The sequence below is a fragment of the Polistes dominula genome, unplaced genomic scaffold (genome assembly GCF_049000335.1).
Source record: "Polistes dominula isolate Pdom_NZ unplaced genomic scaffold, Pdom_raw_medaka contig_20, whole genome shotgun sequence".
NCBI lineage: Eukaryota > Metazoa > Arthropoda > Insecta > Hymenoptera > Vespidae > Polistes > Polistes dominula.
This window is the reverse complement of record NW_028301147.1, coordinates 1,562,943-1,582,258: the sequence shown is the minus strand read 5'-3', so window position 1 is coordinate 1,582,258 and position 19,316 is coordinate 1,562,943. Positions and strand designations below refer to the sequence as shown.

General features: G+C 24.8%; 1 protein-coding gene across 5 annotated transcripts in view; it reads right to left on the bottom strand.

Annotated features, from left to right (window-relative positions):
- Window positions 1-18,459, bottom strand: part of RhoBTB (Rho-related BTB domain containing) — a 30,864-nt gene extending 12,405 nt beyond the window's left edge. Inside the window, exons 1-9 of one of the 5 annotated variants that reach the window (XM_089177419.1) lie at window positions 18,014-18,459; window positions 16,437-16,989; window positions 4,855-5,225; window positions 3,486-3,589; window positions 3,063-3,260; window positions 1,260-1,467; window positions 917-1,159; window positions 364-449; window positions 115-241 (exon numbers count right to left, since the gene is read on the bottom strand). In XM_089177419.1, the coding sequence (XP_089033545.1) occupies window positions 115-241; window positions 364-449; window positions 917-1,159; window positions 1,260-1,467; window positions 3,063-3,260; window positions 3,486-3,589; window positions 4,855-5,034 (1,146 nt within the window). In that variant the 5' untranslated portion in view covers window positions 5,035-5,225; window positions 16,437-16,989; window positions 18,014-18,459. Of the gene's footprint in view, window positions 1-114; window positions 242-363; window positions 450-916; window positions 1,160-1,259; window positions 1,468-3,062; window positions 3,261-3,485; window positions 3,590-4,854; window positions 5,226-16,436; window positions 17,803-17,831; window positions 17,849-18,013 lie in introns of those variants that run through there. The other 4 variants (XM_089177420.1, XM_089177421.1, XM_089177418.1 and 1 more) reach the window with 4 other exon arrangements.
- Between the last annotated feature and the right edge of the window lie 857 nt (window positions 18,460-19,316).

The following is a 19,316-nucleotide window of genomic DNA, read 5'->3' as shown; positions in this document are numbered from 1 at the left end:
ATTAAAGTGTTAATTATATATGTTCATACAATAGAAATAGAAAACAAGAAACATATTAATTATATAAATAATTAAAATTTTAAGTGATAATCGTAAAAAAAAAAACTTAATTACCATTGACACGCGTATATTTTGAAAAGCAGGATGATTTAATTCCCTCGTAGCACCATTTGCTTTTCTTTGATTATCCATCGTTGGTAATACTTGAAAACTCGATCTTCTTTTCAATTGTTCCCATACTCTAAAAAAAAATATATATATATAACACATATAAAGAATATCTTGTAAATCAAATATCACGAATAGTATATAAATAATACTACGTGTATGTGTGTTGGTAATGGATTTGAGAGATTAACTCACTTTGAGGGTTTACTTTGATCAATGCGAATGAGGCATTCGGTATCGTCGTTAAAATCACCGACAGTTGCCTCCCCGAAAGTACTGACCTAATTACACCCAACAAAATAAAACAAAATATTTATTAATTATTTTCATTAAAAATTAGATAATTATTTTTATTAATTTCTTTATGTGAAACATTTTTAAATGATTGATACTGTGGCTTTGTTATAAAACATTAATTTAGTTATGTCATATGAAAATCTGAAAAAAAAACCTGAAATAATTGAATTGTGATACAACGCCATCTATCGAAAATTTACAGAACCTAGAAACTAAGATAACCTCCAAATAATAAATCCTTTAAATTATATAGTAATAAAAAATAACAAATAATCATGATACAAAACTATCCTATATCCTAAGTTGAAATAAATCATACAAAAATAAAACCAAAATTTAATGATTAATTAAAAAATCTCATAATTTGGTACACTAATTCAAAATTGTAATACTAGATCATTAATTTAATTAAAAATTGCTAAAATAATAATACAATTAAACATTATCTTACCATACTAGATTCACTAGAACTTCTCGGTGTATGTTCGTGTGCAAGTTCTGTTGAAAATAGTCGATGAAATGCAGGCGAAGCTGCAGCTAATAAACATCGATGCGCCGGAAATGTGCAATTGCCTGTTATTAATGTGACATCGGTGTGAACTGGCTTTGTCCATAATGTTTTCATATTTTCTTCATATGTACTGGCTGTTAAATAAACTTCCGGTGGTTCTGGTTTAGGTGGACAAAATGGTGCCTAATAATAACAAATAATAATAATAATAATAATAATTAATTAGTTTCAATGATTAATTCATCAATATTAAATAATAATAATAATAATAATTGAGAATAACCTGAAGTAAGGGTCTTTGTACCCTTTTTAAATTAGTCATCCAAAAACGTTGTTGTCTTCTGGCAATTAGGGCAGCACGTATAGAATTTTCGAATACTGCATTGACACCATAATAAGTGAATACACTTGTCTCATAATAACACACGCCTAATTCACGTGCTACTGCTCTTGCTTGGTCAGGCATTACCAAATCACTTTTTCTAGTAGCCCTAATTTAATTAATTAGAAAAAAAATAATAATATTAAAATCAAATAATTATTACTTGAGTAAATTAATTTTTATTTATATATATATATATATATATATAATATTTAAAAATTATATATAATATTTAAAAATTATATATAATATTTAAATTTATAATATTTATTATTATATAATATTTAAAAATTATATTTATAATATTTATATAATATATTTATATAATTTTTTATAATTATAATTTATAATTTTATCTAAATATTTAGTAATTAATATATATTAAATTTTTAATTTTGTATTATTAATTTTATTTATTATTAATATAAAATTATTAAATAAAATAAAAAAAATTATATATAATAATATATATATATATATATAATAATTAATATAACAACTTAAATATATAGATATAAATAATTATTTGATTTATCTCTATCTTCTTGTATTTACAAAAAGTTTAACTCTAGAAATAATTATTTAAAAAAAAAAAAAAACAAACAAACAAACAAATATTTCCAATAATATTTTCTCACTTTTATCTTTCTTCTTATTTTGTTTTTTCTTTTGTTATTTTTTTTTTTAAAGTTCATCATCGTTAAAGTAAATGCACGTGTATTCGCAAGAGAAATGACTAAAAGTCCGTATGAACTTTTAACAAAATCTCGTGGGAGTATGTTAAAAAAAAAAAAAAAAGTATTTTTATACAATGACGTATATAACACAAAAGATTTGATATTTAATTTAATCTCAAACATTCTCTCTCTCTCTCTCTCTCTCTCTCTCTCTCTCTCTCTTTTGTGATTTATTTTATGTCAATGGAAATTTTCTTTTTTTTTTTTTTTCTTTTTTATCTTCGACGTCATTGGTACGAAGAGGAAAGTGATAAACCAACGAAGACTTCTCAAGAATCAATACTTTGACATACTTTACTATTAAAGTGTTCAATATTCCAAGTTACATTCAATACTTATACATACATATATATGTATATGTATAACATATATGAATTTTCTATGATTCTGTAAATTATTTTTCAAACACTAGGGAAATATGTTCAAATATCAAATGGTTTGTTCTTTTTTTTTTTTAATATCAATTAAATATGTTTCTTAAGATACTACAAATTAATAATATTAAAAAGTATAATAATTAATTGTATTTATAATACAAATAATAATATTATTATTATTATTATTATTAATTTTATTTTTATATAATACAATAAATTCGTCTCGAATGTTTATATAAATATATATGAAATTAATTCTTTGTTTTGTTAATAATAATAAATTTAAATAATAAATTTTATAATAATAAATATATATTAATAATAATGTTAATAATAATAAATTTAATATTAATAAATTCTTACGTTTGTATTTTATATATAACTATATACTTCACTATATATATAGTGAAGTATATAGTTATGATACCTAAGTGAATTCACTATATATATATATAGTGAAGTATATAGTTATGATACCTAAGTGAATTCACTATATATATATATATATATAGTGAAGTATATAGTTATGATACCTAAGTGAATTCACTATATATATATATAGTGAAGTATGTGTTAAGCTTGTAACTTACCTTACGAAAGGACTACGATCACGGAAGTAACTCAAATAGGTCTCATCTCGATACATATATCGTAAATCGTTTTTGCATCCAACCAATAGGACAGGTGTTTGTGGACAAAATCGACGTATTTCTGGATACCACATTGCTTTGCAATTTCGTAAAGATACAGGATTTGTTATGGAGAAACATAATAAAACCACATCAGATCTGTACAAAAATTTAATATCAAATATTAATATATTTTTAAACAAATGTTATACCTCTTGTTAGTACTTTTAAAGAATCTTAACTTTTGTTAATAAATATTTTGAATCAAACAAATGTAAGTCAAACATAAATGTCTCATCAAATTTTCTATTAAATAAATAATATATGTCAAAGGGTTTAATATTTTATTTTTGAGTTAGTGAAAATTGTTTGTAAAGGGCTAACCTGCCGTAGGCAAATCGACGATCCTTTTCGTGATCCCCAAATGTATCCCAAAGGCGTAATGAAACGTTGACGTTGTCTACAACTTCCCACGATCGTTCCAATACCTAAAAATAATAATTATAATAATAAGGGGAGGTTCATAAAATATATTTTAATATAAAATTATATAATATATATATATTATAATTATATATAAAATAAATAAAAATAAATAATTAATCATATATTATTTATATTATATTGAGATCACTGGCTGGGTCGTGGCGTAGCAATTCGACCTATCTACTCTAATTTTGAATTTAGCCACCAGATAGCGTATTCAAGTGCTAGAGATCCCACGTGGTGTAGCAATTCGACGTATCTACTCTAATTTTGAATTTAGCCACCAGATAGTGTATTCAAATGCTAGAGTCCCACGTGACGTAGCAATTTGACCTATCTACTCTAATTTTGAATTTAGCCACCAGATAGCGTATTCAAGTGCCAGAGATCCCAATATAATTACTAGAATACTTTATTTATTATAATTTTAAATTATTTAATAAATTATTACAACACACAAAATAATACCCCAATTAGTATGAAATAAATCAAATAGATATTTTTGTAAAAAAATTCATACTTTTATTTAATTTTATAAATTTACTAAGATGGTAACTGTGGCTTTGTTATAAAATGTTGATTGAATATAATTCTAAGCTATTTAATAAATTATAATAACACACAAAATAATAATAATACACGATAAGATATAAAAAGTAAGGTTAATTATGTAATATGTAAAATCAAAATAATTGAATTGTAGTACAACGCCATCTACTAAAAACTTGCAGACCTAGATAACCTTTAAATAACAAATCTTTAAATTAGTAATAAAAAATAAATAATAATCGCGATGCAAAACTATCTTGTGTACTAAATTTAAAAAAAAACACACACACACACACACTGCTACAATTAGAATAGAATAATACATAAAATAATACTACACCAAAAAATATATAAAAAGTAAGGTTAGGTATGTCATATAAAAATCTGAAAAAAACCTGAAATAATTGAATCGCAATACACCGCCATCTATTGAAAATTTCCAATACATAGAAACTTAGATAACCTCTAAATAATAAATTCTTTAAATTAACAATAAAAAATACAAAATAATTGCAATAAAAACTATCAATTTGTATCAAAACAATCACCAACTTGTACCAAATTAAAAACAAATCACAAAAAATAAAATACAATTTCATTAAAATCAGTTAATTAATTCCAAACTTCATTGGAAACCAGCAATGTTACATACTGTATTTCTATATATAAATATTATAATATCTGTATAAAAAAAAATATATAATGTTATTATACTTACATCTTTATAAATTCGATACTGATCAATAGCCCATACTGTTGGTACATGAGTAGTCAACAATTGTGAAAGAGAAACATGTTTGTTGCAAGCTCTAGCACATATCAATCTGGTCTTTCCGACTGCAGTGTCACCCACGACCACGCACTTGACCAGTTCCTGGTGCGGCTGCTCATTGTCCATCACCGGCAATCTCCCTTTTTCATCCAATATCCTTTTTCACGTGCCAGATCGTCCGAATACGGAGAAATCGTAAACTTAGGTGTCACCGATACTTCTCTGATTAACCAACACGAACACCACATTCGATTTTTGACCTACTGTCGATCCAAATCTTCCTTCTTTTTTGTAAGATTGTTTATTCGTCAAATTATCTATACATAAAACATAACAACAAGAAAAATATCAAATATATATTATTATGTGTTCATTTGTAGATAATATATAAATTCATTATCTAGATAATGTGCAAATTAACTAAGGTGATTCGTTAAAGTGTTGAAAATTGTTCAATTTCTTAAATTATTTAGATAATAATATTAATATTTATTATATTAATTTAATTATATTAATAATTTATAATTATATTAATTAATTATATTAATAATTTAATATATTAATAATATTATATATTAATATTATATATTAATATTATTTGGTAATATTTTTAATATATTAATTGAGTAATTATAATTTTTGTAATATATAATTTTAATAATGTGGTGATATTTAATAATATTAATTTTATATTAATAATATTATTTAATATAATAATAATATTATCTAAATTATATTTTTATTATATTTTAATTGTTAAATATTTTTATATATTAATATATATTGTTATTTATTAAATTTAATTTTTATTATATTTTAATTATTAAATATTTTATTATCTAAATAATTAAAATATAATAAAAATATAAAAATAACATTATTAATACAAATAAGAAACCAAATTTGCAAAAAATATCATTAAATTACTTTTACTTTAATAATATAACCTATAAATTAGTAACACACTTTGAATTACATAACAATTTGATTTTCCAAACTTTAAAGTTACTAAATTAATATTACAACTATCCTACCCATTTAATTCTTTAAAGAGAATAAAATATATAATTACAATAAATTAACAATTATATGATATTAATTAATTTTGATATAATATAATATACTCACAATTATAATAATAATAATAATAATAATAATAATACATGAATACATTAATACTCAAAATAATTGAAATAAAACGTAAGAAAATTGTCGTGCATCTGATCAGGAAGAATCAGAATTAACTAATAAAATCTTAATAGAAGAACATTTGGAAAATATTTTGGGAAATATTTTGGGAAATTGAAATACGAGTATTAGCCAGTTTTGATAACTGGCACAATCCGATTCACTTAGCACGTGAATTAGCAAAATTCAAACGTAAGATTCGTCAACGGAAAATAACCAATCCAAAACGTGGATATTTTAGGCACGATTCAACGGATTTACATTTAAACACTGTGTTGTAGTAGTAGTAGTAGTAGTGTGCATATAAACCAGGTATGCCTATTGATTTCGTTACCTTCATACTTTACATACCCCCTTCTATTCCCTCCCAGTACTTTTTAGTATGTGTGTGTGTGTGTGTGTGTGTGTCTCGATTTTCTTATATATTTAGAATCGAACCCTTAACAAACTTAAATCACCTTAACCCTGAAAGACAACACTCGTACTTGGTGTACAGCCTATTCGATTTTTTTTATTTTTTTTCTATAGATAGAAAGTTCGGACATGTGTATGGGTGTAGATATGTGTGAGAGTGCGTATATGTTGAAAAAAGTAATATCGTAAGCTTGGTTTAACAAATATTGAATGTTGGTTAAAGTGATACTCTTAACTGGAAAGTAAAAATAATTATATTTAAATGGTTATTTCAAAAATATTTATTTTATATTCAAAGTTATTTCATTTAGCAATAGTATTTATATATATAATATATATATATAATTATATTATTATTATACATATATTATAATAAAATATAATATAACTAGGGGTGCCCCGCCACGCGTTGCTGTGACTCACAATCAGTCCGATACACATGTATTTAAGTCAATTTATAATTATTGCGATTATAAATTAAAATATAAACTATCCTATCTTTCAAGTTGGATGAAACTGCATACAGTGTGCAAAATTTGATTAAAATCGGTTGAGTAGTTTAGGAGTCCATTGCGGACAAACAATACGACATGTAATTTATATATATTAAGATATCAATTCAGTTATTTCATTTAGCAATAATATATATATATATATTATATTTTAATAAAATATATATTAATTATTATATTAATTATATATAGTTTATAGAGTTTATATTAATTATTATATTAATTATATATATTAATTATTATAATATATGATATACATTAAATATATTAATATAATATTTTCTGTAATATATATTAAATATTATATTTTAATTAATATAATTTAGTATATTATAATATATTAAATTAATTATATATATATTGAATAAAAGTATTATAATATACCTAAATAAAATAATATTATAATATATATAATATATATTACACACAATATTAATTTAAATATTAAAGATATCTAAATTGTTCGAATATTTATTTTCCTTATTTTTTTTTGTTAATTTTTATTTAATATTATATGCATTATTATTATTATTATTATCATTATTATTATTATTATTAATATCATATACATATTAATGTTTAACATGACGCATCTTTGTATCATAAATTTAATCAGGAATTGGATCACACTGGATGCTTAACATTCATGTCGAACTTATCGATTATTAAAAGTTAGAAAATAAATTTCCGGTGTCTATTAATAAACTTAAATACTTCGTTCATTTTCTACGATCATACATCATATCCGTAAAAGAATGAAATAAAGAGATAGTTAGTTAGATAAATAGATTGATAAAATATGTTAATGTATCATAAAAGATTAAAAAAAAAAAAAAAAAAAAAAAAAACAGATTATGACTCAACCTCGTCTAAGTTTTTTTTTTTATCAGACAAACAGATCTTCGTACACCTATCATGTAATCTCATATTAATCATCATCAAACTCTGTGAATAATCAAAGTAATAATATCGTAGAAAAGTTTCATGAATTAGGCCAGTCCAAGGACGAGAATGAAACTAAATAAAAAAAAAAAAATGAGAAAAAAAAAGTAAAATAAAATAATCACACTCGCGTGTTTTATTATTCACCGATTAGATCACAATTATGATTTATATTAATAATAATAATAATAAAAATAACAGTAATGATACAAAAAAAAAAAAAAAAAAAAAAAAAGAAAAAGTAAAAAGTAGAATCATTTAACGTGTGTAATCTTTCGTTATCATTTTTTTTTCTAACACATGTAAAATCAAAAAAAAAAAAAAATTAATAATGAATAATTTTTATCTCAATGTATTTATATAATAACAAATAGAAATATTTTCGATGAGATAAACCGTAAAAGGTAAGAGCTAGGAGAGAGCTGTTTCCATCCACGTTTATCAAGCAAACCCCTTTTATCGATTTTCAACCACGTCAGGATTACGTGGCAAACTGCGTTTTTCGTCCTTGTCGTTGGTTATACACATATTGCGGAAACTTCACGGGGTCGAAAAGTGTGCGACACCACGTATACAAGACATTTATACTATGCTACTGTGTTAACCAATTATGATCATATGTGATGATTGTATTTTTGTGTGTTTTTCATTTCATTTCATTCCGTTTAAGAAAGAGAACATTCAAGAAAGAAAACAAAATGTTAATTACAAAACTGGACATTATTATTTTGTTATTATTATTTGTTATTAATCATTGTCTTCTTAGATTCTTTAAAATGAATGGTTGTTGATGCTGTTACTGTGCTGCTTTGGTTTGGTTGTTGTGTGAATATGCTCCGATTTGACCTACTTTTCTACGCACACGTTTTCAATTTCCGTATAGAACTATTTACACACATATACATATACATATATATATATATATATATATATATACACACTGACACAGTGGTCGAATCCTTTCAACATTAATTGAAAGTTTATAGGAACGACAGAAGAAATTGCACAAAAACAATTTCTTCTAATTAATTATTTAATTATTTTTACATGTACAAACCTTACAGGGAATATATATATATATATATTATACATTTGTATTAGTTTAATTTATTATATTAATATTAATTCATCATAATTACATATAAATTATTTTAACACGTTCGTCACCATGGCACCGTATAGGCACCGTGCGAAGTCATGGTAGGGGAAGCCGAAATGGACACTAGCGCACGCAGTGGATAACTTTGGCAGTAAAAGACGGTGTTTTTTATTTTCGTGTTCACAAAACATACGTGTGACAATTAATTTTATGATTATTTTATAAAATATATAATAGAGTTTTCCTTTTTAGAAAATAAAATATATATATATATAGTTGTTGTCATTGATAACACGTTGGCGAGTAAACAAACGTGTCGGATGCAGAAGAAAATGTACGCATGAATTAGTCCTGTCCTGGACGTTCTCGTGAGTTCCTTGAATCAATGGATTTAAATGGATAGAAACGATGGTGTGTCGGTTATTGTGCACTAGTTTCATAAACAGGAGTGCAATGGAAGACCCTGAATCAGAATATGATGAAACACTCAAAAAAGAGCCAAAATTTCTAACAAAAATTATTTCAATTATAATAACGTAGTATAATATTGGGACCTATGGCAGTAGCGTGGTGTAGCAATTTGACCTATCTACTCTAATTTTGAATTTAGCCTCCAGATAGCGTATTCAAGTGCTAGAGATCCCACGTGGCGTAGCAATTCGATCTATCTACACTAATTTTGAATTTAGCCACCAGATAGCGTATTCAAGTGCTAGAGATCCCAATACAATCTGATTAGCATGATTTTCAATTGAAATTGAATGAATAAATACAATTAAAATTAAAAAGTAAAAAAGTATAAACAATTTGTTAGCAACTTGTCAAATGAGTTCGTATTTCAATGTTGGTATTATGAAAATAAAATTGAACGTAGTATTATTAATATATTTTTATTATATCATAATATATAAAAAATTTGACACGTTTGATTTCAAATCAAATTTGAATGAATAAATACAATTAAAATTAAAAAGTAAAAAAGTATAAACAATTTGTTAGCAACTTGTCAAATGAGTTCGTATTTCAATGTTGGTATTATGAAAATAAAATTGAACGTAGTATTATTAATATATTTTTATTATATCATAATATATAAAAAATTTGACACGTTTGATTTCAAATCAAATTTGAATGAACAAATACAATTAAAATTAAAAAGTAAAAAAAGTATAAACAATTTGTTAGCAACTTATCGAACAAGTTCGTATTTCAATAATAGTATTATCAAAAAAAATAAAATAAAATAAAAAAATAATAAAACTAACAACAACTAAAATTGATAAAGTATTGGATGAATATTGTGAAAATTCGAAAAATATCGGAAATTGTACGAAAGCTTTGAAAAAAAAAAAGAATGAACTTGCCAATGCACAAAGAAAAAGAGAGAAAAAAGAAAAAAGAAAACGATGAAAGTATTGAAACGAGCTTTTCCCGTTTCGATCAAACCTATGATCGATGTTACATGTATATCTATATTGAATGTATTGGTTGTGACACAAAAATGGCCTGCGGGAAACGTTTCCTAAAAGTTTTTTAACGAACGATTAACCCAATGCAAAAAAAAAGAGAAAAAAAAACCATAATCAAAGTCACTAAAATCGAAGTAAAAACAAATTGTTACCAATATATTTTCTTGATAATAACATACATTTTCCATTTTGTTTTTTTTCTTCTTATTCACGTGATAAACTTTATAAAATAAACTTCTTATTGATTCGACGAATTATGAAAAGAATTGAAAGAGAAAATTGGTTTTTTTATTTTTTTTTTTTTTTTTTTTTAAGTTAACAAAAAGTCATAAGTTTTTCATGAAAGTTAGAAAAATATCTGATAAGGTTGAGAAAGAAATAAAAAAAAAAAAGAAATAAATGAATGAGAGAGAGAAAGAGAGAGAGAGAGAGAGAGAGAAAAAGAGCATGAAAGCTCGACTGGCGCATTGCAGAATGCGACTCATGGAGAGGTCAGCTTGTAAGTAAATAAAGTACAGTATTGGTTTGACACAATAAATTCAATTATTTAACATATAAAATGTTTAAAAAAATTGTCACTAAATATAGATACTTTAAAAACTGAATATCATTCATTTAAATATATTATATATTATAATATAATTATTAATAAATAAGTGAGAATAGTAGGAATTTAAATTTGAATGTAAGAATTTACATTTAAAATAATTAAAAAAAAAAAAAAAAAACCAATATATTATTTTATAAAAAATATATAACAATATATTTTACTTATATAATATATTAATAATGCTTAAGTAATATATTATAATATATTATTTACTATAATAAAAAATATATATTTATATATAATATATATTCAAATACTTATATTATAATATGTTACTTGTATAAAAATATATAACAATATATTACTTATATAATTTATTGCTAATACCTAAGTAATATATTATTATATATATTATATATTTGATATGATACAAAATTATTTATTAAACAACTTTCAATATTATTATTAAAGAAGGTTAAATTACATTGTTTTTGTTAGTGTAACGTTGCTACAATACAAAATAAATCATCCAATTTACCTATTCAAATTTGACCTGTCCAACTACCTTATAATACAAAATTATATAAAAAAAAAATAATATATCAAGTAAGATGAAAGTTGAGTAATCTTATTTTTCTTCTTATTCTTCATCTATTTCATTTGATTCATTTAGAAATCAATTTTCTCTGAAGGACGATACAAAATGAATGTCGAGTTCGCGGGGTCCGGGGTCAACGAGCCACACAGCCTGCTGTCCAGCAAGATTAATTAAGTAAACGTTCCTTTTATTGTCGACCTCTTTCATCCGTTAATCACAAGTTGACTCAGTTCTGTTCTATTCTATTCTATTCTGTTCTATTCTGTTCTGTTTTGTAATGCGGAACGGGAAGAATTACAAAAGCAGACATTTTTAAACGTTCATCTCAACATTCCTATATGTATGTATACTCGTATGTAGTTGTGAAACGATTAATTTTGCACCAACAACGTTACACTATCAAACACAATCTAATCTAACAACCATAATCTAATTGTCTATCTATTGTTCTATTCTATTTTTAAACTATTTAATATTTATTCTTTTCTTTTTCATGATGATTGCAGAAAAAGTTGCATGAAAAATATGGAGGGTAAAGGTAAGGAGTTACATCTCTAGTTGAAAAACCTTCCAGAATGGCGCTGGTGTAGATAGAAGGTATGGTATGAATGTAGCAATTGTAAACGAATTGAAGTATGCCGAGTTATGTAATAATGTAGTAAATATAACCTTAAAGAATTATTATGAAAAAACGTGTAGCTTGAGTGATTTTATTTCGTTAACTGTGAATAGCACGTTTATTGATTTTTTTATCATTTAATTTTATAAAAAAAGTATGTGACAAATAACAAAACAATGATGGGTAAAAATTTGTATTGTGAAATTTGTGTTCGTTGTTTATTTCTCAATCTTACACTAATAATATTTGGCGCTTACTTTAAAATTTATCCTCAAGCTACTGTGGCGCCACCCTAATTGAATGCATTTCGACGGACACATTTCATATACAGAGATGTTACTCCTTACCTCTACCCTCCATATTTTTCATGATGGTTGCAAAAAAAGTTGCATGAAAAATTCAGAAGTAAAATATTTGTTTGTTAGGTTAAGTCATTTTTGAGATTTATTGGTCCAATCATCGTATGACAGAATAATATCTTTTGAGTTATGGTTAACAAGGTTTTGATACTAATATAAAACAAATTAAACTGTGTTTATATATATATATATATATATATATATATATATATATATATATATATATATATCTGAAAACAACGTGATCGATCGATCATCTTCTTCAAAGAGAGAAAAAAGAGAATGAGAAACGTAGAAAGAAACGTTCATATTTTCATCTATTATTCAAACTCGTTTAAGAAATTCATTCAGAAATGTTGTTCATCGTATGAAGTGATATAAATGCAATTGGTTGATGCACAAACACACAAATACCCACACATATTATATGTAAAGGTTTTATCTAAAGATAATTCAAGTGTAGAGTTTGACGTCAGGATGATTTTTTTTTTTATCTTCCTAAATCTATTTCCTAATGTTCACGTATATAGGATTTGTATATATGTATTTTATATATGTATATGTAGATGTATAGTTGATAGAATCCAAGAGAGTTCTAACGATGCCACGTGACGTTTCAATTGCTACTCGTCCGATCTGAGTTTCGTGTCGTTAAAAGGATCGATCCGAGACGATGATGATGATGCGGCAACAATCTAGCCTAGAACTTGCAAGCTTAGAATATTTCTGATAAAAATCATACTATATATATATATATATATCTCTCTCTTTTGTTTCTAATCGATTCATATATGTATATTCATTCTAACAAGAATACTGGAAAGACATCAATATACATGTGTGTCAGCTATGCGTTGCTGTGGTTTTAGTTATAAAATGTTCATTTAATATAATTCTAAATTATTTAGTAAATTATAATAATAAATAAAATAATATCACAATTAGTAATAGAATATATAAAATAATAATACTCGAAAAAATATAAAAAGCAAGGTGTTAGGTATGACATATGAAAACCTGAAAAAAACGTGAAATGATTGGATTGTGATACAACGCCATCTACTGAAAACTTAGACCTATTGCTGTGGTGTTGTTATAAAATGTTCATTTAATATAATTCTAAATTATTTAGTAAATTATAATAATAAATAAAATAATATAACAATTAGTAATAGAATATATAAAATAATAATAACACAAAAAAAATATAAAAAACAAGGTGTTAGTGTATGACATATGAAAACCTGAAAAAAACGTGAAATGATTGGATTGTGATACAACGCCATCTACTGAAAACTTACAGACCTATATAACCTTTAAATAACCAATTCTTAAATTAGATATAGAAAAAATAAATAATAATCGTTATAAATACTATCCTGTGTATTAAATTAAAATCAAAACGCACAAAATAATATAACAATTAGAATAAAATAATAAATAAAATAATAATACACGAAAAAATATATAAAAATAAAGTTACTTATGTCACATGTAGATTTAAAAAAAATATATGACGTGAATATATATCAAATAATTGAATTGTAATACAGCGCTATCTATTGAAAATTTACGGTACCAATAAACTTAGATAACCTTTAAATAATAAATCCTTCAATTAGAGCAATAAAAAATATAACATAATTTTATATTATATTATTTTATTATATTAATATACTATTATATTATTATATTAAATTATTCTATGTATTAAGTTATTGAAAAAAATTATACAAAATAAGTAAAACTTTCATTAAAATCGGGTTCAGTAAATTCGAACTTCATTGGAAACCAACAACGTGACACTGAATTTTTATATAAAAAAAAATTGTTACCATAAATTTTAATCAACATTATTATAATATATATTTTAAATTAGAAAAAAGATAGAAGAATAATAGGAAAAAAAAATAATAATAATAAAAAAAAATCTATTAATAAGTAAAGTACTACATGGTACAGCTGATTGGAGGTTCGGTGCTGCATTGAAACCAGGGACGCTTTTATTCGTTGTGAACTCTCTTATATAAGCTAAAAGAGAGAGATAGAGAGAGAAAGAAAGAAAAAGAGAAAGATATATATATATAGATATAGATAGATGGATAGATAAAAGGAAAGAGAGAGAGAGAGAGAGAGAGAGAAAGAAAGAAAGAAGATATGAAAGATACTAAACGACAACGGATGCAGATGAATAAGAAAACGTTCTTAGAAATAAAAAAGAACAATTATTTACAATTAGTGTTCCTATAATAAATTAACAAACTTCAATCTCTCAATCTTATTTTTTAAAAATAATTTTAAATAAAGGAAATATAATCAAAAAGATATACATATGTATATGTTAATCAAGGAACAGTTTTAACTTAGATGAATTATGAAAGGATTGATTAAAAGTACAAATAAAATATAAACTATGATCACATCCTTATCTTATTATACAATTATAAATTTGATCAAAGAAAGAGAAAGAGAGAGAAATATTAAATTAAATAAAATAATAATAGAATTAAAACTAATATCTTTGTATATAATACTTCAACTGTGTGTTACCAAATTACACACGTGAATTAAACTTCAGTTCTTTTCAACACGTATACAAATAAAATGTATATATATGTATATATACATACATGTTCATACACATATTAACATCATTGACCACGGTTGTTACATGCTGGTTTTAAACATACGTTTCTACGTACAAAACACATTTCACTTGTACAACACGTGTACTCATTCTCTTTCTCACTTATTCTCATTTTCATTGATTTTATTTTAATACAATAATTTGATTAAAAGAAAATACAAAAAAAAAATGATGTTTAAAAATTTTTATAATATCATATTTATATAATATTTTCATTTATATATGTGTATATGTATATATGTACCATGTATGTAAATAAAATTAGTGTTGTCTCGAACGGATGTAAGTAAAGGTGAAAATAAGGGGAGAAAAGCAATGAAACGATCGGAGTCTCGTCAACGACCGGGTCGACGTTCGTCCGTTTGACCTCGAAATATATACTCATACACACACACACATGTGTATATATATATATATTATATATATTTATATGTACATTAGTTCCAGACGTCCTACCCTAACTACAAACGAAATGGTTCCTTCACATTTTGATCTTTAATCTATGGAAATGCGAGATGTTAGTAGAAAAAATAGATTTGTAATAGTTTCGATTAAAAGAAAAAAATTATATACACATACACATGTATAAGTTGAAGAATTTTTAACAAGATTGTGTGTTTTTATCGTATTATTTATTTAAACTCGTATTGTGTAAATTCAAATCGATTTTGAGTATAATACAAATATTTTTTTATTTTTTTAAATCGATTTTCTGGATGCAAAAGTAGATGATTGCAAATTTTTACGAAATAAAAAAAATATACAAATATATATATATATATATAATAAAGTATTTAAAAAAGTATATATAACAATATTAATTTATATTAATATTATAATAATAATATATAATACAAATAATATTATATTATAATAAATATTATTATATATTTTTATATATAATAATATTTATAAATAAATATTATTATATATTATAATAATATTATACATTATTATTATAATATTATTTAGTTCTTAATTTAATATAAGTAATTAATATATAATATTATAATAATAATATTATAATAATATTAATTTGCATAAGTATATTGCATATGTATTATTTAACTATCATAAAAATTTCAAACACTACAGTATGCTCAATATAAATTATTTATTCAACAAACTTACCCCTAATTGCTCGTTGAAAAATGTCCTCCGTTGATAAAACTTTCAAATTTTCTTCCAATAAATTCTCTTCCTTTTCTCTTTTATCTCAAATATAATAATAATAATAATAATAACAATAAATCACACTAATAAAAAAAAAAAAAATATAGAAAAAACTAAAATAATTCTTCACAAAATAATGAATTGTCCGTATCAAGTAGGTAACGTCCCAGTGACCGTTTGTCTCGTGTCAAGGACACTATGATGAATAAAAACCCCACACAATATATTTTCGTTAAAAAGTCAAGTACGTTCAGGCACCTGTACTTTTTTTTATCAGCAAGCAACCTTTTTTTTTCTTTTTATTCTCTCTTCTTTCATTAAAATGTCAATAGCCAATAATATTCGTGCACAATGATCGTTGCGAATAGTAGTAGAACTGATAGTTGATGCTGCTGATGATGATGATGATGATGATGATGATGATGATAATGGTTAGTTGATAAAACTGCTGCTACTGCTGCTGCTACTGCTACTGTTGCTGTTGCTGTTGCTGTTGTTACTAATTCTGTTGCTGATCGAATAATAAGAAGAAGAATAATAATATGAGAATGAAGAAGAAGTGTTCAAACGGCGTCATATCGACGCACGTGTGCGTCGTCGTTCGTAGAATGCACTGTCGCACTCTGTCAGTGGATAGAACGAAACGACACGACTTGTTCACGTTACTTTACGTTCAATTGTATTGTATCGTGTCCGTGAACAATCCTCAACGAAGATAGAAAGAAAGATAGAGACAGATAGATAGATAGATAAATAGATAGATAGACAGAAAGAGAGCGAGAGAGAGAGAGAGAGAGAGACAGATACAAGAACGTATGTGTGTGTGTAAGTGTGCGGGCGCAAGAGTGTGTCTCCCTACTTGCACATATGCATTAAGAAATTCAGAAATTTAAGAAGGGGTGAGAAAGTGGAAAATATTTTAAAATTTAATAAAAATAACATTTAAATAAAAACAGAGAGAGAGAGAGGGGGTTGAGAAGTTAAGAAAGGGGTGGGAAAAGTGTAATAATGTTTTAATAATTTTTAAAAATAAACTACAAAAAAATGGGTGTCGAATTGTGGAATAAAATGACGAATAAAATAAGAAAGAGAGAGAGATGGATGTTGCTTGTGTATAACGTGTGTCTCACTAAACGATATAAGTGAGAAAGAATGACAGTTAGAGAGAGATAGAAAGAATGAGAGAAGGGAAGAACCAATAAGATTTGTTCTCTCAGGTCCGCGAGTACCCGGCAAACTGAAACTGCCACTGAATGAACCCGATGTGACCCCTATGTTACCCTTTGACTACCCCCCGAACCGCAACCAAATTGTCTTGTCTCTCTTTCTTAAACGCCCCTCTTCTTTCTCCACCTTTTCCCTCTTCTCTTCCCCCTCTTCTTCTTCTTCTTCTTCTTTTTCTATTATCTTCTGTTCTATTCTTCTCCTTTTCCTATTTTACCCTACACAGTAGAACACACATACACACACACATATATATACACACACATACACTGGATTATATCTATCTATCTATCTCTCTCTTTTATTCTCACGTATGGATAATGGAAATTGGCTGATAGCCAGGTTACATACAACCAATCACATTTCTAAAAATTGTCACAGGTAAAATTGTTGAATTGTTTCATTTTGCAAAGTCTTCCTTTTAATTAAAACGAAATTAATTATTTCCTTTTTGTTTAATTTCCTAATATGTTTTTTTCTTTTTTCAATAACTTTCCTCCGACGATACGAATTTTGTTGTTGTCTATTATTGTGTTTGAATTAAATGAAAAAATTTTTTTCATTAATTAAGTTGATATTATTTTTCTTTTTTTTTTTTGTTATAGAGAAGAATGTATTAGAGAAAACATGTTTGTATGTTTGTATGTTTCTCTCTTTTTATATCTCGTTTATTTTTTATATTATTATATTCTTTCTTTATTATCACGACGAGTTGCTTGAACGTTCTCCTCCTCGTCGTCGACGTCGACGTCGACGACGAACGTTCTTCTCTCCTAGTTTTCGAGCATGTCGCGCATGCTGAATTCACAGTGACGTCAGCAAAGGAAAAATCAATCCACCCCTGTGTGCCGGCACTGCCGCCACACGGTGCACCAGACACACACTCTCTCTCTCTCTCTCTCTCTCTTTTTCTCTCTATTTTTCTTTCTCTCTCTCTCTTTATGTCTCTCTTTCTCTTTGTTTTTTTTACATCTACATTTGTATCCCACCAATACTAACAAATCTTCAATGAAGACTCAGTTCTCACCGTTGTATTAACTTGACACACGAATGAAAGGTATGACCAATCAGGGACTACCAATAATATTCCCGTGTGTGTTCTCATACATACTTTTTTTTTAATCTACTTCTTCTTCTTCTTCTTCTTATTTATTTGTGTATGTATGAGTTTGTTTGTTTGTATGTGTTGTATGTGCTCGAGCGTTTTTTTTTTTTATAGGATCGTGTGTGCATGTATTTTATTTTTATTGGATACAATTTAATTTGGTTTTCTACAAATTAATCGTAAAAAAAATTTATATATATATATATTATATAAAATAATATTAAGAATTGTAATATTTAATAATAAATTTTAAAACTTTAATTTTTAATTAAAATGTATACACATTATATATATATATATATATATTAAAAAATTTTAGTTTACTAAAATGAAATTGTAATTTAATATAATTAAAATTTAATAAAAATGAAATAATAATAATTTTAAGAATTTAATTGTAATTTTATTCAATTAATCAAGATAAATTATTAAAATTTGAAAAATTTAATTTTAGTATTATTAAATTAATAAAAAGATGTTATTTAATTTTACAACTTTAATTTTAATTT